Source organism: Agelaius phoeniceus, chromosome 9 (assembly GCF_051311805.1).
Source record: "Agelaius phoeniceus isolate bAgePho1 chromosome 9, bAgePho1.hap1, whole genome shotgun sequence".
Classification (NCBI taxonomy): domain Eukaryota; kingdom Metazoa; phylum Chordata; class Aves; order Passeriformes; family Icteridae; genus Agelaius; species Agelaius phoeniceus.
Window position 1 is genome coordinate 11,989,616 of NC_135273.1, and position 26,370 is coordinate 12,015,985.

The 26,370-nt window shown below is 41.4% G+C and overlaps 2 protein-coding genes across 6 annotated transcripts in view; one reads left to right on the top strand and one right to left on the bottom strand.

Moving 5' to 3' along the window:
• Positions 1-2,683, bottom strand: part of SLK (STE20 like kinase) — a 49,608-nt gene extending 46,925 nt beyond the window's left edge. For 2 of the 3 annotated variants that reach the window (XM_077182915.1, XM_077182914.1), the window contains exon 1: positions 1,869-2,683. In XM_077182915.1, coding sequence (XP_077039030.1) covers positions 1,869-2,018 — 150 coding nt within the window. In that variant the 5' untranslated portion in view covers positions 2,019-2,683. The remainder of the gene's footprint in view (positions 1-1,868) is intronic. The other variant, XM_054637232.2, reaches the window with a different exon arrangement.
• A 90-nt stretch (positions 2,684-2,773) lies between these two features.
• The window catches only part of STN1 (STN1 subunit of CST complex), a 44,183-nt gene continuing 20,586 nt past the window's right edge, over positions 2,774-26,370 (top strand). For 2 of the 3 annotated variants that reach the window (XR_013183447.1, XM_077182916.1), the window contains exons 1-4: positions 2,774-2,909; positions 15,947-16,080; positions 20,642-20,737; positions 24,743-24,814. Coding sequence is in view for 2 of the 3 variants with exons in the window: in XM_077182916.1 (XP_077039031.1) it covers positions 15,954-16,080; positions 20,642-20,737; positions 24,743-24,814 (295 nt within the window). In the remaining variant the exon portion in view is untranslated. Of the gene's footprint in view, positions 2,910-10,372; positions 12,471-15,946; positions 16,081-20,641; positions 20,738-24,742; positions 24,815-26,370 lie in introns of those variants that run through there. The other variant, XM_077182917.1, reaches the window with a different exon arrangement.

The following is a 26,370-nucleotide window of genomic DNA, read 5'->3' on the forward strand; positions in this document are numbered from 1 at the left end:
AAAGAATGCTGATGAACACATGCAGTAACATACTTCTTTTTTTTTTTTAAATGGGACATTTCTTTCCAGTAATACTGCCTGTTAATTCTCATAAGGGCCAACTTCAACAAGTTGACCAGAGCAACCACATCTGTAATTCTGCCTATGATCAATTTTAACAGTGAACTCTGTCATTTCAGTCAGAATTAAATCTCGAAGTGAAAAATGACATCCAAGTGGAAAACATTCTCCTGTTTGTGTACAGAGTACACTGAAATGCAAATTTTACCAGCTGCCTTGCTCAGACACCTTCCTCAACTACTACTGCTAATACAGACATGCCTACAGATGAAGTGAGGTTTGAAGATGGGAGGGGAAGTGCACGTGGGGGAAGAGGAAAACACATTTAGTATTATATCTGAGGCATATCTTCAGAAAATGGGAATAAAAACTCCACTATAAAGCTCAAATTAAAACTTTAATACTCGGGAACCACTGTTAAAGATGTTATGTTTTTGTGGTGAGCAGGCTTTATGATAGAGCAACTTCAGACGTATTCCCAGCCTTTTTAAGAAAAAAAAAAAACAACCCAGAACTCAAATCTTCAAAACTGACAAAAGAACCACCATCTAGACTGTGTACTACACCAGTGTCTAAATAAACTAGATGTTCTTAATATAGAACATTGACACAAATTCCTTGGGTGAAATGACCCCACCTAACATTCTGACCGTACTGTGGCACTTCTGCTCAAATATACAAACAGGTGATACCACCACAGTACAACAGAACCTAAAATAACTTCTACCAAAAATAGCACAAGTTTCATGAGCACCCAGATTTCATAAACTCAAATGCAGTACTCTAAGTATGTTTCTTGACCGAATTAGCTCTCAGAAAGACTACAAATGCCATCCTCTCATGCTATTTTCTCTTAGTCTCCAGAACCAGCTCCAGAGCTTCAATTCATGTCAGCTCCCAATTCTCTTATGCTTATCCACCAGGATGTTTCTTCCAGGCTATCCGTAAACCAAACACGGAGCATTAATTAATACCCTTGTAGTAAAAGGGGCAAGTAGCTGAAGGTTTGCCTGAAAGCTGAAGTCTCGTCAAACACTAGCAGGGTTGTATCTATGTCATTGTAGTCTACTTGGCTTGATAAATTCTAGATAAGCATCCTTAAAAACCCTACTTGTACCAGTGCACTTAAAGATTTAAAGAGCAAACAACTGACAGAAGTTAGGAGATCCAACACATGGATTCCGGCACACAGGGAAAGCCAGGGGAACACAGCTGTTTAATTCAACTCCACATGGAACAAGATGGGAGCATGCCCATTAAAGTGACGACAGCCTGGCTCTGTGCACTAAACACAGAGTCAGTTTTACTGCTCATGGGGTTCCTTTCCGTACAGGGAAAAAAAAAAAAAAAGGTATGAACTTCGGATCTAGGAAAATGCAGTCTTTGTAAGGTTAGCAGCCATACCGTACACGAGCCCCAAAAAAACCCAAAACACAGAGAAGTGAGCAATCCAGCAGCGGGCAGGGTGGAGCAAAGGCGGGACAATGACCTAATAGGTCTTTTCTATCTTTAGTTTCACGAGGCTCCGTGGCCCAAGAGGCGCCGGGATGCCCCGCTCTGCCTCCGGCCGCGTCCCCCCGCAGCGCTCAGCGCCCCAGCCGAGCTGTCCCGAGCTCGGCGCTGCCAGAGGGATCCCGAGGAGAGGGAGCCGGCAGACAGGGATCCCGAGGAGAGGGAGCCGGCAGACAGGGATCCCGAGGAGAGGGAGCCGGCAGACAGGAGCCCGAGGCAGCGCTGCGGGCACCGGCAACGCTCCGAGTCACTTCTCAGCTATGAGAACACAAGCGAGCCGCGCTGCCCGCCCTTACCTTGAACACTTTACCGAAAGCACCATCGCCCAGCTCTCCTATGATTTCCCAGAACTCCTCCGGGTTCAAATCCCTCTTGACATGCTCGTATTGTTTCTTCTTCTTCTCGCCGCCCAGCTTAAAGATCTTACGAAAGTTGAAGAAGGACATCTTGGCTGCAGCCGAGGGATGGGGCGGGCGGCGGTGCCCCCTCCGCCCGCCGGGACCACCTGGCGCGGGCGGTGATGCCGGGCGCGATTCCCACGCGGAGACCAAAGTCTTGGCGTCGCCCGGGAAGCGCCGTCACTGCGGGGAGACAACACCCCGCGATGCCCCGAACGGGGCCGGGCTCGGCGCTGCTCTACCCGACGGGCTCGGCGGTCCCTACTCGGCCGGGCCGGTCACCATCGCGGCAGCAACAAGTGCCGGGCTCGCTCCTCGGGACGGGCGGCGGCGGAGCCGGAGGAGGGGTCACGGCTCCGCGGGGAGGGGGCAGCTGCTGCGCGCCGGGCAGCGGGGAGCGGTCACGTCCCGCCTCGCAGGACGGGGCGGATGCAGGGAGGGGCGGAGGCTGCCCCGCTCCAGGCTCCCGGCCGGTATCCTCGCGGAGCGGCGTCCCGGGGTGGCACCGCGGCGGAAAATGACGCTTCGCTGCCGGCCTCTCTCCCACTCGCTCGCTCCCTCGCCCTGTCGCGGAGCGGGGCCCGGGCGGCTCCACTTCCTGCGGGGCGGCACCGGCGGCACCTCCGCCCCCTCCGCCCTCGCTCCCGCCCGCCGCCGGCGCGTGCGCCCAGCGCTCCCGCCCCTCTTCCCGCGCTCCCGGAACCGCCTCGCGCCCCTCCCGCCGCTCCGCCGCCGGCGCACGCGTAGCAGCGCGCGCCCCCGCCGCTCCCCCTTTTCCCCGGCGCGTGCGCACGCGCCGCACCGGCAGCACGCGCGCGGCCCTCCCCCGCCAACGGCTCGGGCCCGGCACCGGCAGGGGGAAGAGGCGGGGCTTGTCCTGCCCACGTGACGCGGCCGCCGCCGCCCCAGCCAATAGGAGCGCGCGGAGGCTCCGGGCGGGTAAGTCGGTGTCGGGCTCAAGATGGAGGGGGGCGCCCTCACCCCCCCCCTTGTAGCTCAGAGCAGCGCAGCAGCGCTGGTGTTGGGATCGAGTGCTCGTCCCTCTCTCTGTCCTCTTTCCTTTAGTCCGCTGTGTGCCGTTAGGGGAGGGGTGTGTGGTATAGAGACCCTTTTTCCTCTGATCCCGGAGGACACCCCCCGCCTCTCCCTGCCGCGCAGGGAGGGTGTCCCCAGCCCTGTGTAGAGGCTGATGCTCCCTAGGCGGGGCACAGCTTCCCCTCAGGGCTGGCTGGGTGCCCTGAGTCCCCAGGCCCGCCGCGGGAGCTGAGGGGCTGAGGGGCTCGCTGTGTGTGTCAGGAACGCTGTGAGGGTAGGTAGTGCCTCCTGGGGGCCTGGGGCTTGGACGTGGAGCTCTGAGGAAAGCGTGGATAGCAACAAACGACGTTGGAAAACTTTCCTTTGTTTGTGGTCCGGTGCTGTCCCTACACCTGCTACGGGTTTATCTTCTGTGATAGCAGGGTGCGTTGTTCTTGTGCTGCCCGTTTGGTATCTTCGGTATTTTATTTAATCACTGGGACAGGCCTGAATTTCCTTATCTCACAACCTTCTCTTCCCACAAGTGATTCCTTCCTCACCCTGAAGTATAATTGCATTTTAATAGTTGTGTTGTGTACATGCCACCCAATGTGGGGCGTTTCCTCACTTGAAAGCAAGAGGCGTTCCCGTTGCCTGGATTAGGGGCAATTAGCAGACCCGGGCACTGAGTTTGGGCTGTGACGGGCTGCAAGTCCATCCAGCGATGCTGAGACCTCAGAGACATCTGACAGTGAGACAAACACCCAGGGAAAATCGTGTAATGCCGTATCCTCGTATGAACCTGAGTGCCTGCACTTGCCATTAGCTTAAGCTGCGTGATGAGCTTCTGAAGATCAAGCCTGTGGTGTGCATCATTCCCCAGACCATTTTATTAGCGTGACAGTAGCTTGCTATATGAGGAGGATAGTCCGTGTGTAAATTCAGTAATAATAATGAGGCATTAAGATGCCCCTGACACAAAGCGCTTATGAATCGAACAACAGAGTTCTGTCATGAGTCAATTTCTGTAAACTGTATAAAATCAGTTTCAGGGGTAGTCCCACCCTATGAATAGAGAGCCTTTCAAGTACTCGTGCTAAACTGATTTGTTGTAATAATCAGCGTTTGTTTTTCAAAAATGGTATTCAGCTTTATGGGTTCCTTGTACTGATGGCTCTGCCACAAAAGGTAAAACTGTTCAGGAGGGTGATAAAACCAAGGCTGTTTATGTGTGTGTGGGCAAAACCAAGAGCCAACTGCAGTCCCAAGGATCTGTTTTATCTTCTGTGATCTGGCTGGCTGGCTCCACCTATTAATTTCCTAAGCAAGTTTCATTCTGATAGTTTGAATTAAGTACAATAACAAAGAGAGTGTTACCAGCAGCAATTTAACTTCTCATATCTTAATTTTTAAAGTTCGGTTTATTTTTCTTCTCTATAATTTTTCTTTTGCCCCTGCAGGTGGGATGATAGCTTTGATTTGGATATTAAAATACAATGATGGCTTAAATAATAATTTTTGTTAATATTTGTAATTTATTATTTTGATTTTAACTTGCTTTCTGTTGGATAAAAGGTGCTTTGGGACTAATTTCTGTAGGTTTATTTAAACTGACTGGTTGATAGAGGATGGGGGGAAAAAGGAATCCAAAGCCATAGCATGAATTCCTTGTATTGAGGCAGGATTATCTTTTCTTTAGCCTCAGGGTTAATGGCAAAGTAGTGGGAGGGGGGCATGGGGGTGTTTGTGTGAATGTTAGAGTTTGTAATAACTGGAAAGAAATGCAAAAATAAAAGAAAAATTGGTAAGTTATATGTGAACAAGAGCAGTTGAGGTGGCAGCTGTGGGCTGGGATAGCAGGGCCTGGTTCTGCCTCAGCTCTGTTACAAACGTTGGGCTGTGCAGAGCTCGCACACAGCATCTCTGCCTGGGGCAGTTCCTGTGTGACAAAGGGGGCTCAGAGCAGAGCTTGGTGCCTTCCTACCAATGACTGAACCTTAGCAGGTACTGCATGTGTGCTGCTTTAGACTTCTATAAACAGTCTGCCTGTTCCACAGAGCTTTTCATTCATATAACATTGAAAATACAAGATGAAAGTCTGGTATGAGAAAGGAGCACTTAATCTAGTGATAAGGCTTTGCTTTTAACTTCTTCTTTCTTACTCTTCAACAAATAATTCAAGATAAAACCAGGATATATGAAAAGGAAAACTATGACTCCATCTCATTTTTTTCCTTGTTCTTTCACTCTGGAATTACAGCTTGCCACTCAATCCTGAAAATAAACTCCATGAGGTGAAGGTTAAGTACTAGTAGCAAATCCTTCCCAATTTGCTGTGACTTCCTGGTTTGGAGGAGGCTGTATGAAGCCTGGATTTTGTGTGTGGGGTTTTTTTTTGTTCCTGATAGCAGGAGTTCTTAGCAACTGTAAATGTTTCCAGATGGTAAGGATAAAAAGGTAAAAGTGAATTTTATTAAAATTTTTCCTTTAGGAATTTAAAGATGCTTTTTGGAAATTCATTGCTTCCTTTAAATGTCAGGGGAAGATGTTAAAGTAAAGATGTTAAAGAGCTATCTTGATTGTGCATCAAATATACTGGCTTAAAATAGCTGTAAACTCTTTATGACAATCTTTTTCATCTCTTTGTGAATTAGAAATCTCCTTTATACTTCCTGCTGCTTAATATCACCATCCTTTCTCATTGACTCAATCACTTACACTTGCCACTGTTCCTAGCTCCCTCTTTAAGCTGTTTCTTTTAAACTGCTCCAACTTCTCTTAATTGAAAGTAAACACTTCAGAAATTTAATTTGAAATGTGTTCTTCACAAGATTTATTGCCCTTTTGCTGCAGTCCTACATTCTATTTTCAGTTCTTTCAAAATATTTAATGGTATATTTTTATACTGTCTTGACTTTCTGTCCACCCACGCTTTCACTGATCTCCAAAATTCTTTGTGGTGATTGAGCTCATTGAACTGCTGTAAGGTCACAGGTGGCTTGTTTGTGGTTAAATCTGGAGTGTAATTCTTGTTTCATCCATCTTAATCTGTCTGTCACCTTTGGCACTCAGCACTGTCCTTTCTGTTCTCTTTAATCGATGTACCCCGTGTTTTTATTGATATTTTCTAGTTGTGTGGTGGCATTTTTTCATCGGCTCTGATCTGTTCCCAAAGTTAGCACTTTGTGCTGTATTGGGCTCATTTCAGTCTAAGCACCAATGTAGCTTCTAGATGGCTGTAGTGATGCCCAGTGCAGGGGGATGATTGCTGTCCTGGACCTGTGCTCACACTGTTTCTGATAAAGGCCACCATGCCACTGGCCTTCTTGGCCACCTGGGCAACTCCTGGCTCATGATCAGCTGCTGTTGACCAGTGCCCCTTGGGTTCTTTTCCTCTGGGCCATTTTGCAGGCCCTCTGTCCCAGCCTGTAGCCCTGCATGGGGCTGTTGTGACCAAATGCAGGACCTGGCACTTGCCCTCCTTGAGCCTCACGCCACTGGCCTCAGCCCATTGATCCAAGCTGCCCACATGCCCCTGCAGAGCCTCCCTTGGCTCCTGCCAGCCTGGTGGTGTTTGTGCACTCGATGCCCTGTGCAGATGATGGATACAGATGCTGAACAGGGCTGTTCCCAGCTCTGATCCCTTGGCACAGCCCTCCAGGCAGTTTTGTGGCCAGCAAAGAGAGCCCCTGTCCAGGCCATGGGCTGCCAGCCTGTCCAGGAGAATGCTGTGGAACACAGGATTGAAAACTTTGCTGAAGTCTTCAATAGGACAGCATCCACAGCTTTTCCCTCATCCATTGGGTGGATCATCTGGTCATAAAAGGAGCTCAGGAGATCAAGCAGGACCTGCCTTCCCAAAAGCCTTGTTAGCTGGGCCTGACCCCTTGGTTGGCCTGTACATGCTGCATATACCACACTCCTAAAGGCTTTCTAATAAATGTACCATTGATAGAGCTGTGTCTTAGAGACTGCTCTTTCTGTTATGCAGAACAAAAAGAGACTTAGTCTTGTACTCAGTATTTTGTGAGTGTTTATGATATGAGTAACACAAATAGTTCAGTCATAAATAATACAAACAGGAAAAAATTATAATACCAGAGGCTGGACACTCTTGCTTGCCCATATCTTAGCCAGAATCAATACTCAGGCTCCTATCAATAACCTGGGTATACTACTATTTATTATATGGTTTGGGGTTTTTTGCTGCCTTACTGCAAGACCAGTTAATCTAAGAATTGCCATAGAAACGTGGCATTTGGAAGCTTCAACATATAAGGATATAGCTTGATGTTTGCAGTAAAAAAACATTGAATATTAAAATGTTTAGGAATAGGATTGATCTAATTTTGGCTTCAGAAAAGTCTGTGTGTTTAATCTGAATTGGCCATACTTTTTCAGCAGTCAGTGGGGAAATGTATCTTCACAGGGCAATTCACCTTCCCCATTTTAGATACTTATCTTTATCACAGTATTTGACTGTGTGAGGTGAGTTTTCCTGGCAACATATAATGGGTGTTCTTCCCACCTATGGAGACACCATTGCCAGCAGAACTCCTGGAGTGCTTTTCTCTTGATGCCAGCAACACTTCTGGGAATGATGACAGAGCAAATATAAAAATTGCCAAATTACCTGAATGTTTCCAAGTAAACTATGATGTTTTATTGAATAGACTTTATCTGAAATTAAATGGCAGAGGAAAAAGCAATAATATAAATATCAAAGTTTGAATAAGGATCAGATCTTTCAGGAAATAATGCAAGAATATTTCTTGGAAACATGGCATTTCAAAGCCATTCCACTTTTAACATGTTGATTTTAGTGAAGCTATAGCAAAATTTTTTTTTTTCTTATTGCTTCCAGTTGATGTGCAAGAAAACCCTCTCCAAGACTGATATTCAGAAATAGTCATATGTCTTTGTAGGGGAGTGAGAAGCAAACCTCAGATTTAATGGAATGCGTCAACAACTTGAAACTTATATAGCTGGTTCTCTTTGATTAATTGACTAAAGCAATTAAGAACTTCAGATCCTCATGATAAAGCTTTTCAAGAGGGCTGCACACTTTTTGGTTTGTATTGAACTCAAAAAGCTCCTTTTATAGGAATTTTCAGTTAATATTAAACTACTGAGCTGCACTGGTGAGTAGTTGCATTTTTTTCATAGAATACTTAGTCTAATAAAAGTTTTCTCCATATTGTGATGACTGTAACAATCTTTCACAGAACCATGCAGGACTAAGTCCATCTAGAACACTTTTTTAAAATAATAATATCCTTCATTACTATACTACTCTTAGGTATAGTGCTGTATTCCTTCTAACCATTTTAATAATTTGAGGTTATATTTAATTTGAAACGAGATTTATTTGATCAAAGCTGTACATGAACACAAAGCAAATTATTTCAAACTTGTGGAGCCCCCTCCATCTGATAGCTATTAGAAGCTTTAGTTAAATCACATGAAAGCATGTCTTGCAAACGCTGCACCATGGCTGCCTTTCCTCCAGATGGTAATTAGACCTTTTCCTCTTGCGTAGCAGTCATGAGCTGATTTGCTCTTTTTGTTTGTGGCTTTCAAATTTGCATTAGTTCACATAGTAGCTAGGATTAGAAATTTATTAAGGGATAAAGATAGCTTTGCATCTCAGTATTACTCTCAGTCAATACTGGCACAAAAAAGTGTCTGAACAGAAAGCCCACATGTATTGCTGCTTTTCTTTCTGTAAATCCTGATTTTCTTTCACTGTTTCCCAGGAGTCTTTTTTTTTCCAGAATGGACTTTGTGTTCTCTTGTGATCCTGATCAGCTCTGGAATCTTGGGACCAAATAACTTGTTCTGTAATGTGAAAATTATTTTTTTTTTTTAAATTATGGCTGGCTGGCCAGCCATCAGACCCAATTCTGGTTATGTAGTAAGCATAACCAGGAAGTTTATTATGCCTTCTACCATTACTATTAAAAATATATCATCCTGTCAAATAAGGAACATTTCCTACACACACAATAAAGGAAAATTTGACAAAAAAATAACACTAAAGACTATTGATTTCCTAGTGATATCCCAAACAGAGACATTGCAGTGGATAATATTGCAGATATGTCTACTAGCAAAAAGGGGAAAAAACGCAGAATGTGAGATACCAACTGTTTAGTCATGTAAAGCTAGACTTTACAATATTACATTATTTTATTGGAAAAAACCCCAAGTTTTTCATTGCATAATGTTATTTTTGTATTATAACCATGTTTGTACTAATTTCTGCGTGTGCAATGTTCTTCTCTTTTTACCTAGAAAATGAGGCAAAAAATAGTTGACTGTTGTAAAGTAGAATTTGGTTCCTTGCAGGATCTCATCTTGGTACAGCTGCAATAATATGGCAATTGTTAAGGCAAACAGCAGCTACTGTGTGTCCAACAATAGTCTGTGCAAACTTTGGCCACTAGCACTTGCTTATGACAGAACAGGGTATTGTGATGTGATGCACTTTTTGTCTCAAGTGCCCTGAAATGTTTGTTTTTTGACAGAAGGGATCTTTAATAGCTAATCCTCAAAATTATGTTTTGTAGCACACTGTGATATTCATGGATTAAGCCAAAAAAGCCCATTACATTGCATGGACTGTATCGTAGCAAGAAATAAATTGCTTACATGAAAAATCATTCCTGTGGCTTCTGACTGAGCACTAATATATTTTTCTGGATAGATTATACAGGAGTGACTTCCTTGCAGAGCATGAGGTAGGAAATGACATCTATTCAAATTCAAATGCAATTAAGGAGACACTTAAATTAGTTTATAAAAGGCTGTTGGTTTCTTTACATACCAAGAAGTTGGAAATAGTAATGAGTTTATCATGTTAACTGTGACAGTGATTCATGGAAGAAGTTACAGCCACAGGGAGGTATTTTCTTTCAAGTATCTAAAAAATGTTCTGTCCATTTAGTGCCTTTCAGTGGGATTTCGAACAAGTTTTTAAAGATGGGCAAAAACCAAATCATAGGTTAATTATTTTGAAATCTCGGGTTGTAATGGAGTGCTCTGTAGTGCTATGAATGTTCATATAAATTCTGACTTATTCCAGAAGCTGCTCTAATTTAGACCAGATACATAAACCAGTTTAAAGGGGAGGGAGGGAAATGGACAGGAATGCTTGCCTCTAGAAATTGAGTCAAACTTGTGGAGTCCACAGGCACAGTAGCCTCAGAAAGCTATTAACCAATCTTGTCACTACTATGCAGATTTATGAAATTTGAAAATGTTCATTTGGGAAGTGACACTAAATCTATGTTACACTGCTAAAACAGAGTAGGAAATCTAACTTTTATTCTCTTTTCTCTGCTAGTTAATTCCTTTGTGCTGTATCAGTAAATTACAGAATCACAGAATGGATAAGGTTGGAAGGGTCCAACATCCCGCTCAAGCAGGGCCCCCTAGACCACATTAGTGAGGATTCTGTGCAGGCAGTTCTGGAATGTCTCCCGTGAGGGAGACTCCACATCCCCTCTGGGCAAGCTGTTCCAGTGCATGTTCTCCCACACAGATTTCTGGATCCATGGGAAATTGTATCTAATGCATGGGACAAGGATCAGAAAGAGCTACTTGTACTGTTCATTTTGTTACACTCTTCCCTGTTAGTTTTTTCAGAATCAGGCTTTTGGAAAATTGAGTGCCAAAACTTTGTTTCAAGGTTTAGCTTGCATATAAAACAAGTTTCAATGTCAAAAGGAGGCAATCTAGGACTGTAAGCTTTGTCCCCATTCCTTCCAAGACTGTGGATGTTGGAGGAGCCAGTTTGTTTGATCTTCTGCAGCCCCATGCACCGGTCCAGAAGGTTTCCCAGGCAGTGCTGTGGAAAGGTAAAATCAGAGGGAGGAAAACATGTTATAAGTTATGACATGGAGACATTAACTCCACTGGAAGACTGTTACACAACAGCCATGTCAGTTTATTGATAAAACAGCTTTTTTGCCTCTACCTTTATCCTGCCTTATGGGCATTGTGGGCAGTGCCTTTCTGGGTTGTTAGATTCCCCACTGGCTAAAGGTTGCAGTGGTGGGCCTCTTGTCTTGCTCTTCACTTACCAATGAAGTGTATTGTAATAAAAACTAATGTAAGTAAAAGACATACAATGTTTAGAATTTCAAGGAGTATCTTTAAGAAAAAAAATCTATAATGCTTCCTTCTGGTAAATTGTTATCTGAAGAGCTTAGACAAATGTTAAACCCTTGTACAAGTAACATTGCAGGAAGTGCTAAACTTCTGGAAGTTCAGAGGAGTTCTAGATTTCTTAATTTTGTTTTGAAACTATGTCTTTAAATTGGAATTGTACTTATATGTAAGAACTACAAGACATGCAGCATGTAGCATCAAAACTGACAGGATTTAACATGACAGAAGCAGTAAGTGGCTTATTATGAAAGACTGAAAGTGCTTGCCCCATCTTGATTTGTAATAGAATAACCAGGTAGGAGGTGGATCCAAACTGACCTTACCTTACTGTGTGATAGTTTTCCAACAGCTGTTTTCGAGGAGCCTTTTTTTGCCTTCCAGTGAGGTGTTTTGGTCTCAGTGAGGGTGTTCATCTTGTTACTGGTGTTGGATACTTGCTTTTAACTATGTATTTTTTAAAAACCTATGGGTGAGTTTCATGTCTAGAATCTTTGTTCCATATTAACTGTAACCAAAAGCTTTACTTCCCAGTTCAGTAAGATTTACTTGTACAATAATACAATGGGTTTATTTGGTTTTAATTTAAAATGTTGTATGTGGATGGATGTAGGTAATTAAAAACATTTCCTGGAAAATGGTGGGTTTGACTGTACCATGCTGGAATTGCCTCTGCTGATCATGAAGAGTTGGATAATAGTCATTTGTCACATAGGGTGTTGACTCAGACACAGATGATTTCAATTCAGATGACAGAGGGTGTTACAAAACCCAGCTGTTGACTCTGCTCCTCTTTCTTTCCACAAGTTGCTTTGTCTGTGGCAGGAATGGCTGACCTGTGGAGCAGTTTTTGACAGCCACAGTTTCTGGCCTAGTTTATTCAAGAAAACCAGTGATGACTTTAAGTTGTTTTAATGCACTGGGTTGGCAACTCCAACAGTTTAGGAGCCGTTTCCAGTGTAAATTGTCAGTGCTAGCATGGTAGTGGCAGCTTTTGGAGAAGAGTGAAAGCCTGGTAGGATGTTTAAGTTGCCTGTATTAGTGAATAAATTCTCTGTTTCTGTTTTACAGCTAACTTGAGAAAGAGTTTTTGCAGCAGTGTGCCAGCACTTGCAGAGCAGTTGCAGACAGCCACTGGCAAGACACATTTTCTTGGCTCAAAATTATTAATCTCAAGCTAAGGCAATTTTCTCCAAGAGCTTTGGTTGTTAATCAAATTTGGAGAAAAGACAACGAGAAACATGAAAACAGATACTCTTCTTTGAGGTTTCAATTGCACTGGGATTGGAAGAAGACCGTTTACCTTTTTTGGAAAAGGTACATGGTGGGCACAAGAATATGAGCCAAGGAATTAATTGGCTAGGGCTGATTTTGAGTAAATCAATAGGGTGTTAAATAGGAAGCTCTTGAGACAAAACTACCCAATAGGCTGCTTAGGAGGGAACAAAGAAAATGGGTTTGGGGGGCGGCATGGTTGGGAAGGGTGCCAATTTTCCTTGCTTTCCCTTCTAGGATGATACCTTGCTGAGCTTACAAGGTAGCTCTGGGGTTATGGACTTGGTTTGCTTCTCAGTAGAGTCAGGAAAGCTAACATTGATAGCAGTGGGTGAAAGAGACAGCCCAATCTTAATATGTTAGAATAATCTCAAATTGAGGCTTCTTGTTTATTTGTATCTAGATACCTACTATGTAAACTTTAGATTTCTGCCCTTCAAACAAAGTTGTTTTCCCAAGAAGAACATAATTCTTCTTTTGGTTATGATTATGCCTTCATAGCCTTTTTCTGGAGTTAAAAATAGAGTACTGATATCTTCTGTCTAATTTACTTGTGGACTAGATTCTTCTGTTGCCTTTTTTTCCTCCTGTAACATGATTGAATTCTTGCACTACAGCAACCCTGAAGTCATTACACTGCACTTAAAACAAAATGCAGAAAGGAATGACCTTTTGCTAGGACTCTGTGTTGTTTATATTGCTAAGCCTGATCGCCCTCTCCCAGCAAAAACCAGTTTAATCCTTAAACATTAATTAGATAGTATCTGTTCAGAATTGTCTATTGTTTGCTGTCTGGGTCTTCACTGATTATAACGTTGTGCATCTCCACAATGCCCCTATTTGCCCCTTGGCTCTTCATTGTACAGGGCAGCTCTTATCTTCTTTGCTGATAGCAAATCACCAATGGTACCAGTTAAGGGCTGCAAACACTTGTAGCATAATGGAAAGTTCCACTTTTGCCAGGATGACTCATTAATTAACCCCGGGATGGAGAGGCTTCCTCTGCCAACTTAGGAAAAAGTTACGGGAAGATACTATTATATATCAAAAGATAAATGATTGGAAGAGTTTTGCCAGCCTTATAGGAATTACGGTTTTTAATACTCTCAATCTGCCTGAAACAAGCTTGGGAACTCACTGAATAGATACTTTGGAAATAGTTTACATCTTGCTTTGCTTTAGGAGGAAACAGACAAATGCTGAGAAGAATGGACTGATACTAGCAGTGTTAGAGGCAAGCAATACATCCAGGAGGCACTAAACGTCTTTTCTTTCCAACTGACCACAAACTTTTGGCTTCAAATAGGCCACTGTTCAAATGTAGCTACCAAGCTGACCACTGGGAGGGAAGGAAGAAAATAGGCTTGGTTTTGGGTGGTGTCAGGGGTTGGGAAAGCTCTTGGGACTGTGAGGAGGCCAGGGAAGGCTTTGGCTGCTGTGCAGAATGCCCTGGTGTGCCTGTCAGACCTTGCTGACAGTGAGTGGGTGGCTGGGGTACGGTTTCACTGTCCCAGCCTGGTGTGGATGGAATGTCTCTAACTCAGGACTTCAGCAAATTTGTCCTCTGGACTTCAGGGAATCCTGTGATGCCTTCATAGTGCTGGGGGCACAATTTAGTTTTTGTCAAGGAATCTTTGCCACATCTGCAAGATAAAGTGTTGTGTGTCTGTAGCAGGCTTGAACCAAACAGAATGGTCTCTACATAAAGACGTATGATGGCTGTAAATATCTCCAGTGAGGAGCTGTAACAAGGCCTGGGAGTGAGAAGAAAGCTCCAGAATTTGAGATTTAACTCCCAGTTGTTTTTGAGATGGAAAGAGCTTTCACTGCACAAATCTTCTCCCTTCAGAACAGGAAAGCAGTAAAAAATTTTGGGGAGATGCTCTTCATTTAGGCTTAAAGTGTGCTTGGCTATTAATCTATTAACATTTGGACATTTCAGGCTTGACAAGTGGCTATAAAATGCCAAAATACAGATATTTTTAATCTTCAGTGGAGCTGCTTCATTGATTTCCCCTCAGATGCACACATGTGCAGGGGTGACTTCTGCTTTTTACCCCAAGGAGTGTCTGTTTACCCAAAATACAACAGGTTAGACAGACTTGTTACCTGATTGTCTCTTTTTGGCTGGTAATCGCAGTCTGCTGTCTGTCTAGAAGGAAAAACAGGTGCTGAGCTGTGACAGGCTTTGTAACCATGCAAAGTAAATTGGGGGGCATGAAGCAGAAAGGAATGTAACTTTGTACTAGAGACTGCAAGCAAAAAGAGATGGAGAAACCAATTTTGTTAACAAAATGAGCATGTCAAGTAAAATACAGGTTCAAACCATTTGTTCCTTTGAGAAACTTTAAGGTGTAAATTTGACACCGAGTGTAGTAAGTATCCAGAGAACTGCCATATGGAGGAATAGCAGCTTGTGTTAAAATCATACACTTAACAGCTTAATTTCTAAATTTCTATTGAGCAGTGTCTCAATTCAGCAGTAGAAAAAGGGTGCTTCATGGGGAGACTTGAGTGAGAAAGGAATGGTGTGACTTTTTGAGGAGATCTTGCAGGTGCAAAAAGAAAAGGCTGGGAAGAGCTGTCTGTAGTGGGGAGCAAGACACGAATCCAGGTGTAATCAAACTATTTCAGTTTGTTACTCAATAGTGAAGTTACTGCTGGAACTGACTAAATCAAATATTTTCAACATCTCACCTAAGAAATGACCAGTCCAAGGAAGGGTAAATAACACTGACTTTTTTTTAAACTTTTACTAGTAAAAGGAAGGTGACCTGGAAAGCCTTACAGGAACAATGCAGCTACAGGAGAAGCTGATAGAAAGTATTTTCAGCTTCCAAATCTTTATGAGGATCTTCCTGAATCGAGTGCTGGGGTTTTTGACATCAAGACCCTGATAAGCAGAGAATTGGATCTGTAATGGCATAAGATGGCAGGCATAAACTCTAAAATCTGAAAGGGCAAAATGGAAAAGTAACAATTTCAAAGTTAGTGGAGACTACATGCCCAAAACAAAGAAGGGATGGCTGTTTTTGTTTTGAATAAAGTCATCCCCCCTCAACTCCATGATAAAGCACAGCACAAACAATGAGTACATTAGGAAAGGAGAATGATGGGGAAATAATAATCATCTGTAGAGAAAGTAGCCACTTAGGATCCCATAATCCTGCTCTTTTAAACAAATGTTGACTTTAGTTCTCTGTTTATGGATTTTAGAGAAGAAAAGTCTCTGAAATTCTATTTCATTTGAAGTTACTGGGGGAAATGCTGTTGCTGGATTCTCAGTACTTCAAACAAGTCATGAGTATTGATACTTTGAATATTTCATGTGGCAACACATGAAATATTGATAGATAAATATAACATTTTATTAGATAAACTCCAGTGTCTCATGCTCAGCTCTGCTGTATTATTGTGTGTATACTCATGAACTGTTTTTTCATTTATGTGAAAAAGAATGAATGTGAGCAGCTCTTCACCTTTGTAGAAAACAATTTCAGGTCCTTCTGTGTTCACAGGTTTCAGATGCAGTCTGAGAAGTATGAAGAAGAGATGCCTTCTCTGCACTGGGGTATCGATCCTGTGTTTTCTGCATTTGCAAGACTCTATATTAAAGATATTACAGAAATGAGAGAATCTATACAGGTGCCAGGTATGTATTTATAGGTGCTGATTATGATGCACACAGTATTATAATTGATTTATGTTGTGCTTTTTATGAAGGGATTGAAGAATACTTCACAAACATCAATAAAGTAGTTTTCCATAGCCTTAAGCTAAGTGATGTTAGTTTCTTTTAGAAGTTCTAAGAACAACAGGTTGTATGTGAAATGTATGTGAAAAATAAAATATATTTGTTAAAATGGTTTTCCTTTCTCTCCAGTACCTCTTTTACATTAAGGTAATGTGTTTCCTCTGGGTGGTGGTGGTTGTTATATTCTGATAAAGTTAATTCTGAAAAATTGCTTGTCCTTTCTGGCCATATGTATTGTTACCTCTCCATTGTCTCTACCTTTTTTTTGCAAAATTTTGACAGTTGATGATATTGCTGGATGTGTGATTTTGCTTTTTCCTATGGATATTAATACATTATAAGACAGATACAGGTTTTGAGGTTTTGTCTCCTTAATTTCTAGATATGATAGATATATGGCATTCTTCATACATTGGAACAAGCTTATTGTAAATTCTGGCCTCCATGCTGGACCTTGCCCCACAAGTCTGCTTTGCAGTGTATCCTGCTGCTCTGCAGTGTCACCCACATGTGAGCTTTGGCTGAAGCAGCACAGCTCTGACCTTGAATTGCTGTTTTCACTACACAGGCTTTAAATAGACTGCAGTGTGTCTCTGCTGTGGAAGGGCTCATTACTCCCAAGTGAAGCCTGACATGGTGCAAGATTATCAGGGAGGGACCCAGAGAACTTAGAATTAATGAGGAAAAGCAATAAGCCCTAAGCACAGTGTATGCCTTTGGTTTGGTTTTGATGTTTTGTTTGTGGTTTTTAATTTTTATTATTTTCTGTCCACAGATACTAAGTATCCCTATTTGGCTCTTTGAATATGCTTTGCTTTGTAGGTTTTGTTATTCTTCTTCAGTTTTCTTTAACAGCAAGGATAGCAGCAATGCTATTTTTGGAGAAATGAAGGACTGGCGGGGTTTTTTTCTCTTCTTGCAGCCATTTTTATGTACATGAGGACTTCACAAACCACAAATACCAGTCTGTCTATCTATCCTGGTTATTTAACATGGACAGAGACTTTTATCATAAATCCATTGTAATAATTAGGCTGCAGAGTGTTGTTGATATTTGTCCTACAGCAAGCTTTTTTAAAGGCCTTTTTAAACTGTCTTATAAATGTCTCCTAGTAGTACTGGTGTGGGAAATGAATCTGGTAAAAACTGTTCTTCATCATGTTCTTCATATTTTAATTGTTTTCAAACAAAATACTAAACAATTCAATGCCAGCAGAATTGGATTGTAGTTTGGACTTGAGCATTAGTACATGCACATGTGAAAATGTATTCAGAATAATTAGCATTATAAACACCAAGAAACATTTCATGATAGCAGGAACAGTCCTAGAAAGTACAGTCCTGCACTTTTCTTTACTCCAAAATACCTGAATTTCCCTTCTTACTTCTCTTCCTGTTCTTTTACTTTACTGAGTTGGCTTCTGCTTCAGGAACTTTTTCAGTTTTGTTATTACCTTTGTTTTTTTTCTAAGATGATCCTAAGGAGGTGGTATCTGTCATGTCAAGATATCAGCCTTTACAGTTGGTACATTTGAGCTTTCTCCCCTTCCTGTGCATCTGGCACTCTGCCCTCTGCTTGCTTGCAATCCTGCATCATTTTCTAAACCAAACTTCAAGTAAAATAAAATTTTCTGGAACCAACATCCTGAATTTTGTTAATTCTCCTAGTGCTGTATATATACACCAAACCAGACATTTTCCAGTGTATCTTATTTGTTGGCAACAAATGATAGCACAACAAAAACACTAAAATTAATACCTTTTGAGGAAGGAAGAATGTAGGTGTTTGTTGTCAATGCTTCCTGCCTTTAATGGGCTTTTAAAGACCAGCTGAAGCTAACTATATGGTTGGCTATAAATCAGTCATTAAGTAATGGTAATTAAGAATGAATGAGGGCAAAACAAAACGTTGTAACTAGGAAGAATGGAAAGAAACACAGTCTGAATGTCAGGAAAAACATCCCTAGAATGACATCTGTTCAACCATGGCACAGCCTTCCCAGGAAAAAGGTGGGATGCCCTTCACTGGGATTGTTTATATTCTGACTGTACAGATTGCCAGGAATTTACTGTACAAAATGGTCTTATATTGGCTCTGAGGAAATGGACTGAATGACCTAATGAGTTTTTTCTTTCCACTTTTAAGCATTAGGATTTGATGCCACAGTGACTAATCCTTTAAAGCAACACAGAGGGAAGCAGTAAACCTGGCCAATTACTCTGCTGCTATAAATGGTGACAAGAAGGTTGGAAAACCTCCCAGATAAAAACAGCAATTGTGTTGTCTTAGCAGCCTTGCAATGAGAGTGGGTGTCAAACTCAGTTGTAACACATAATTACATCATGGAAATGAGCTTTTCTCAGAGTTATCATGCACCACTGCTTTGTGACAGCTTATCAACAAGGAAGGGAAGCTACAAATAGTATAAAAGAAGGTAATAATAATTAAAGAAATGGCAAACAGCACAGTAATGCTGGTACAGACATGACCAGCACTTGCCCTAGAGATCTCTGTATCTATAGCTCCCTGTGGCAGTGCTGTGGCTGTTGTGGTAATGGCATTTTGCTCTGGGTGTTGATTACTGGGGTATTAGGAACCTTACTGAATGTGTTTGTCCACAGCTTCAAATATTTAGTATATATTTATTGCTACCAATATGGGCTTAATTTGAACAAATAAACTGGAAGGAGGAGTAATTTACACCTTGAAGTCATGAAGTGCAACAACTTTTACTAGGTTAAATATGATTTCATTCTTCAAATTAGTTCAGGTATTTTCTCTGAGAGTAAGGGTGGAGTTCTAGGTGAATTTACGGGGATGGAGAGAACCAGTTTTATTTGGTCTCTGTCATCTGCCAAAACTCAGCTTACTAGCTGGGAAACAAACATAATAACATGTTGCTTGTTTGCATAATCAGGAGCTTGGAGTCTCTGCTCCACAGTCTTGCTCTAGACCAGAAACTAGCCCAGACCTTTTACAGAGATGTTGTAAGATTGAGTGAATGACTTCATACACTGGGAGCATCTCCACTGGGGGTTTCTGTAGCAGTGTTTATTTGTGCCCTGGTAAATGAAATGACAGACAAGTGGACAGACCTGCTAAACATTCTCTATGCCAGACCTGACCAGTGACTGCAGATTAGTGTAGCCAGATCTGAGATGATAGCCACAGATGCATCCTCAAAACACTGCCATGGATTTTTATGAGCAGAATTTCTGCTTATGAGCTGCTTGGCTGATCACCTCTGATTTCTTCTGAAACTTTTATGTTTTCTCTCTGTCTTGTGTGAAGAAAGTTAATTCCAGGCTCATTTAAGGCTGCTAGCTATGTAGGACAAGTTATTTTTGGATTTTGGATTTAGGGTTTTTTTTATACAGAACATTTTTCTGACTCCCTTGCTGCTGTGTTTCCCTTTGTAAGAATAACACTTGCCACGGTGTACGGAGCCAAATGTTCCCTTCTGAGTCCCTCGAGTTATCTACTTTTCAGAAGACAGTTATTGAACATCCCAGATGGCTTATTTCAGTAAAGCAGCAGTATTTGAAAACTGAAGAAAACACATTCACTGAAAACTAGCCAGCCCAGGGTATATTTGGAGCTTATTGCCCTATTTTCCTCCTGCTGTTGGACTGTGAAGCCTCAGTGTATGATGTTTACATTAGTGTTTGTTAACAACATTTGTCACTCTCTTGAAAGGGATTACAGAGCAAGGCAACCTCAGTGCTCTCAGAGTCCACTGGGCTGTGATTTCTCACTCTTTCCTGGGCATGTTTCTAAGTGTTAAGTTATCTTTATAGATGCACAAAAATAGCTTTGAAGGGATGTTTTTAGAACATGTGTTTTCAGAAACTGAAGTTCAGGATGCAGTCCACAATGACTGCAGTAGTGTACTCTGCAGTCTGAGAGGGCTGTTGCTCTCCCCCTGCCCCCACAGCTCCTGTTCCTCTAGAAATGAAAGACAGAATTATGTTAGTTTTCCTTTCGGAGGCTCTGCCTTAATCAGGAACAGCTGCATTGTGAGAAGCTCAAACTGCTTCCTTTGTGTTCTATTATTTATTCTGAAGCCTTATGAAGATATAAAAAAAACTCAAACCAAACAACAAAGCAAAGCAAAACAAAAACCCAAATGAAACAACAAAACAAACAAAGAAAAACCCCCTAAAGCTTGCAGCAAACAAACAGTTTTCAGATCCAAATGTGCAGGAAAACAAGAGGTTAATAAGATTCTGACACTATACAAAAGCAAGCTTTTGGCATCCTAAGTACAGCTGATACTTTCTCCTTTTAGTGTCCCTAGTTTTCAGTGATACAGGGGATTTTTCCTGTCTAGGTGCTGTATAATTTAAGATTTATTAAACATGTAAGAAAGTATGTTTTTTTTTTAATTGACAAATGTGACTATGTAGGGTAGGGTGTTGAAAGAAATAGTTACACTAATCAAGCATGTTTTGTGTCTAGGTATATTCTTTTATAATGGACATCCAATAAGACAGGTGGATGTTGTTGGGACAGTGGTTCAAAAGAAGGAGCGAGATGCTTTTTATAATTATGGAGGTAAGGAAAATGTCTCTCTTTCTTCTTGCACTTATCAGCCTTTACTATTTATCTTGGTTACTGTTAGAACTGAAAGGTCTCCCTATGTGCTCATTGTGTATTCTTGAAACAAATGTTATCCTAATATAATGTATATCTACCGCTGAGATTACCTGGCAAATGTAGGGAAGCTACTGTTTATCTCCACTTCAAAAATAGAGAACTGAATAGTTAACACAGAGTAATTGATTCATGTGGGGTCATGTAGCAAATCTTAATTTTGGATGTTGGTTTGTCACTGGACTCTGCCACCTTCCTCTCCTATTTGCAGTACCTTTGGTGAGATGCAAACATATTTAACAGTACCCACAAATGGGAAATCACTTTTTCCATATTTGAACCTTAGAAATCCTTTCTGATTTTTTGTATGTCTTGTCATATCTTGGAGCCAACTTCTAATAGCAGTCAGGAGCTTGTTTATGTTTAGATGCACAAGAGTTTCAACAAATGAACTCAAGCATCATAGCACCAGTTTTTGCCAACACCAGCTGGGAGTTGTCTCCTCTGTATTGCTTTTCCCAGTATTCAGTTTTATTAACATGGAAACATCTGATTGTCATTTTGTTCAGCTGTCTTTTACATCTGGAGAAAAAGCAGAGTGGAGCAGTGGTGATGTGGCAAGTTTCAAAAGGTGGGGGGAGGTCACCTCACAGCAGGAAGGGGGAGCCAAATGCAGAGATCTTATTGAAGCCCTTATTGCCATTGTTTTCCTCTGCCATGGGTTTTCACCTGGTGGAGGTGAGTCTGCCTCTCCTTCCCAGTTCCCTTGCTTGTACGATTGCAGTTCCCTGACCCTTGGGAGTGCTGTGAAGATACAGCTGATGAATTAACCACCTCCCAGATACCCCAGCATCAAACTGCTGCACAGTGGCATTGACTGCAAATGCATTTATCTCTTCATGAGAACAGAGGAAGACAGAATCAAAATGACCAAGACAAAACTAATTCTATCGGTAAGGGTTTTCCATGCTGCTTTCAGCATCAGTTTAACAACTACACCTGTTGAAAATGTTTGACTGGAGCAGAAAGTAGAGGAATAGAAATAAAAAGAAACTGCAGAGTAGTGGAATTAAGGCCTTAGATCAGCCGACCTTCAAGTGCAGCTCACAGTTAGCCTGTCTTCCTGCTGTCTTCCACATCCAACTCCACTCTTTGTTCCAGCAGTTCCTGGTTTGAGTTTTCAGGCTACCTGCCAGGGTGCCCCTCCCCAGCCTGCCCTCCCTTTCAGGCAAGCCAACTCTGGCAGCACAAAACTGTAACTTCTTAGACAGTTTCCTGCTTGTAACTTCTTGCATCTCTCAGTTCAACAGACTCTGGTGAGTCACAGGGGTTGCATCAGTTGGAGTGCCACACACTGCTCAGGACTTGCTCACTTTCCATCTGCTTAAAAGTGACTTACAAAGCAATTCCCCCTTTGTACTTTCCCTCTGATAGGGAACTGAAATGTCTTTGTGTCCCTGCCTTGATCCTCCCCCTTCACTTCCTATTTGTCTGTTTCAGAATACACATCACTCACTTTAAAGAGTCTTAGGTCCTCTGCTGAAAACTCTAGAGCCAGAACTGCTAACAAAATTATAATTGTAAAAAAGAGTTAGTTTACTCTTCCCTGGCTTAAAAAATAAAAATTACATGCTATGTAATATCTTATTTTGACACTTTGATTTGATTGTTTCTTCCTATTATTATGATAATTTAGGAGAATGATCTCTGATTAAAACATAGCTTTGATCAAGCTCATTTTTTACCTAGTGCACCTTTCTGGCCTCTTTTGTCCCCTTTTTAACAAAACTGAACATCACATGTGGTTTTATTTATACTCCAAAACTAACTTTAAAACTAAAAGGCAATCGACTTAAAATAAAAAAAAAAATTTCACCAGCATCCCAGTAGGTCCATGCAGGCCTGACAAGAGCCATACCCTTTTTGTCATAAAGAAATAAAAATTTACACAATTATCTCATTTAGCAGATAGCTTTGAGCTACCCCTCAAATAATTAAGCAAGAATCAAAGAAACCAAAGCCAAACAAACAAAAACCAGGAAAAAAACCCCAACAAACAAAAAGTAAACCCACAAAAAACCCAAATAAACAAAAGTTTAAACCCAAAGAGATGAGGAAGGGTGGCACAGGGAGCACAGGAAGTTTTCAAAAGTTTGTAGACCCCTTGTGCATTTAAAATAGATTGCCTAATTAGAATACAATTGCAAGAGTTACTTGTTTTTTTGTTCAAAGCTTTCATCTATGAAATTGCAAAACTTTGTTTCAGAACCTTACTCTGCTACCAGATTCCTTTTGTGGTCAAGTCCAGGTCAGTCTCTCCAGAACTCTGTTTTCAGCTGTTACATTGAGGAGAAGCAGTCTGGCCTCCTAATCCTTCAGCCTTGGTTTGTTTCCAGGCCCTTCTTAGGAAGCCTGTCTGTCTTGGTTGGTGCAAGCTGGAACATCTACAAACTGTGGGAATGCAAGAGTGAAATGTTATCTGCCCTGCTTCTTGTTGCCATTGCTGGCTTGCACGCGTGGCTTGGGCATGGCTGATGAGGGCTCTGCCTCCTACTAAAATAGTTGCTGTCTGTCTGTACCAAGGAGAGGAAATCCTACCAGCAGATCGTTATCTGTGCTCTGGTACAAAATTAAAGCTGCTGAAATAGTTGCAGACACAGCAGCTCAAAACAGAGAGAGCAGAAAAGAGTATATTTTTGTGATGGAATTTGGAATTGCCTGCATCTTATAAGTGCTGTAAGTTTGCTAATAGGAATGTGCAGCTAAACTGCTTGGAAACTGGAAGGTAAAACAATAATTAGAAATCGGACCCCCCCAAACAGGGAGATTGTTTTAAAACACGTGAGACAATACAAAGGCATTGATGCTATGGTTCCCAGAGGAAATGACTGCAGGTATCAGTCAGCACCTTCATAGTAAACATTGCTGTTACTTTTTTAGTCATGGACTTGCTTTAAGGAGCAGAAGAAAATTGCAGGTTTCCATTTGTGAGGAGTGGAATGTCAGTCTTGGAGATGTTACATTCAAGAAGCAAGGTGCATTGGCTGGATGATCCTTGACAGACATTTAGTGTCTTTCTGTTTAGAGTGTTTGTTGTACAAGCCATCTATATACAGTCCTTTGATCAATGGAAAATTGATTCTTCAGACAGATTTTAGTATCCTTTGAGTTTTGTCTTTTCCTGCTGTCACCTCCAGACAATGCAGTGCCTGGAGCAGAAATCGTCAAACTGATTTCCATTGGTCACTGGCAGAACAGGAAGAGCAGCTCTGTGCTCAGGAGAAGTTGTTGAGCTTTTTCAGCAGAGGAAGTGGCATGCATGCCACCAGCACCTACACTCTGAATTGGGAATTCCTGGCTTAGAGGAATGCATGTCTTCTGTCCTTCCTGCCTAGGGGAGCTGCCTTTCTGCTCCCTGGACATCATCTTGTATTGGAAAGACCAACAGACCTTGAGCATAGTATTGGCATGGAAACCAGTGCAGCTGCAGGTAGCTGCACTCCTGGTTTATTCTCATGGTTGTATCCCCAAATGTTGAAGTGCTGTTTCATCACTCTAACAGTAATGCTTCTGTAGTTTGTGCCTGGTTTCCTTTTTCAATTTGTCTGACTTCAGCCTTCAAAACTGATTCTTCCCCTGACCTTGTCAACAAGATTGAAACCCCTTAGTATCCAATATATGTACTGAAGCCTCATAATTTAAATTACTGTATGATCTTTCTTTGAGAATATACCTGTTACTTTGCTGACTATGCACATAAGCACATCTGGTGCTGAGCTACTTTCATGTCTGAAACAACTGTGGAAATTATTTCAGATATGCAAGTAGAGTTTGGACTTTACCTTCCAAACCAGTTGGAATGAGATGTGCTTGGCAGTTATCTCCCTACATATTTATGTATCTTCACTTCTTGGAACATGACTGCTTGCTTTCCTAGTCTGTAATGCTTGCAATTTTTTTTTGCAGTGGATGATAGTACTGGAGTTATAAATTGTGTCTGCTGGAAAAATCCCATGGTAGCAGAAACACCTTTATCAGGTAATTAATCAAATAAATAAGTCCTCTTTTGATGGTTTTTTTTTTTAACTTATGTCTGTCTTAAATAATTTAGTAAGCGATCAAACTTACAGAAGAGCAAATACTGCCTGGGCCATTTTGGGAATTTTCTATTAGTTTTTGTGTTTTGTTCAAGGGTGATGCCAATAAAACCATTACGTTATGTTCTGTCCCTGCCTTTTCCTTATTTGAGTAATATGATATTTCATTTCTATGCTGTGACATTGTTCAGAGAATTTGCCTGTTAAGGTTCTTTCTGTGACTTCATCTAGTAAGGAACTAGGCTGGAAATGTGCCACAACTTCTGTTTCCAAAGTTAGTCCATTGACCTGCCCTGGTGATTTTGGTTTCAGGATTTATCCTTGCTTTGTTTGGATTCATATACTCTTGCTCATACAGACACTGTCAGCAATGAACTTGAAAGTAGCTTCAAACACAGTGGGAGGATGCCAGCAGTCTTGTACAATTTGGGCAAGTCCTAAATGTGCAGTAATTGTGCATTTGAAATTAATGTATTATTGCAACTCACTAGTGTCTAGCTGTCTCTTTGCTTTTTCTCCCACTGTTTCTTGTAGATCAAAGTACAGAATTCTTTCTACTTTGGCTCTTCTTGGAAGCCCATGTAGTGGATTGACAACCCTAATATGGAGCTGATCAAATCCTTCTGAAATAAATCTTACTGGTGTCATCTGCAGTGTTAGGAATGCATATTAATAGAATGGAGAAAGGAAAGCTTGATGTAAAAGTTAAAAACTCTGATGTCTGTGGAACAAGCCCATTTATACAGACAGATAATTCATACTTATATTTAACAATCCTATGACAGGTGGTACAAATGATCCCAACTGGAATGTAGAAGACAGCTCTCACTTTGGAGAGGTGATGATCTGGCACAGCTCTCAGGAAAAAAAAAAAAGGAGACATGCAATCAAATCAGTTTTGAGGAACTTAAATGAGGAACTTAGATGCATTAAAAGAAATTGCATGAAATACTGCTTGAAATAGAATGAGGACCAAGAATGCTTTTCAGCCTTGTATTCTTATTTTACGCATACATCAGTAGTGGTTGGATGGACACTATGCTAAGAATGTAAATTCATTTATTTATACCTGCTAAAGAAAGCTCTTAGGGGGCACAAGAAACTTTCTTCCAGCCCTTTGTAATTGTGATCAGGGATACTTGGAGCAATAATCAGGTTTTAAGTTATGAAGGATTTACTGTCCTACAAAGCTGTGTTATGTAAATGTGAGGTTCTGTCAAGTTGAATTCACCTCAGTTGGATTCACCCCAGTGTAGACATCAAATTGCATCACATGAATGCTTTGGCCCCACCTCAGATGACTCATTCTTCTTTTGCATAAAAAGTTCAGCTAACTTTTCTTTCCCCCTTTCATCCATCTTAGCATGAGAAAATCAAAAAATGCCAAAACAATTTCAAATTTATGTTTCAGTTTTGCAACCCATCTATGACATTTTCAGTGGTAAATCAATATCTTCTCCCTTTTGTATTCTCCCCAGATGAACAATTCAAATAAGT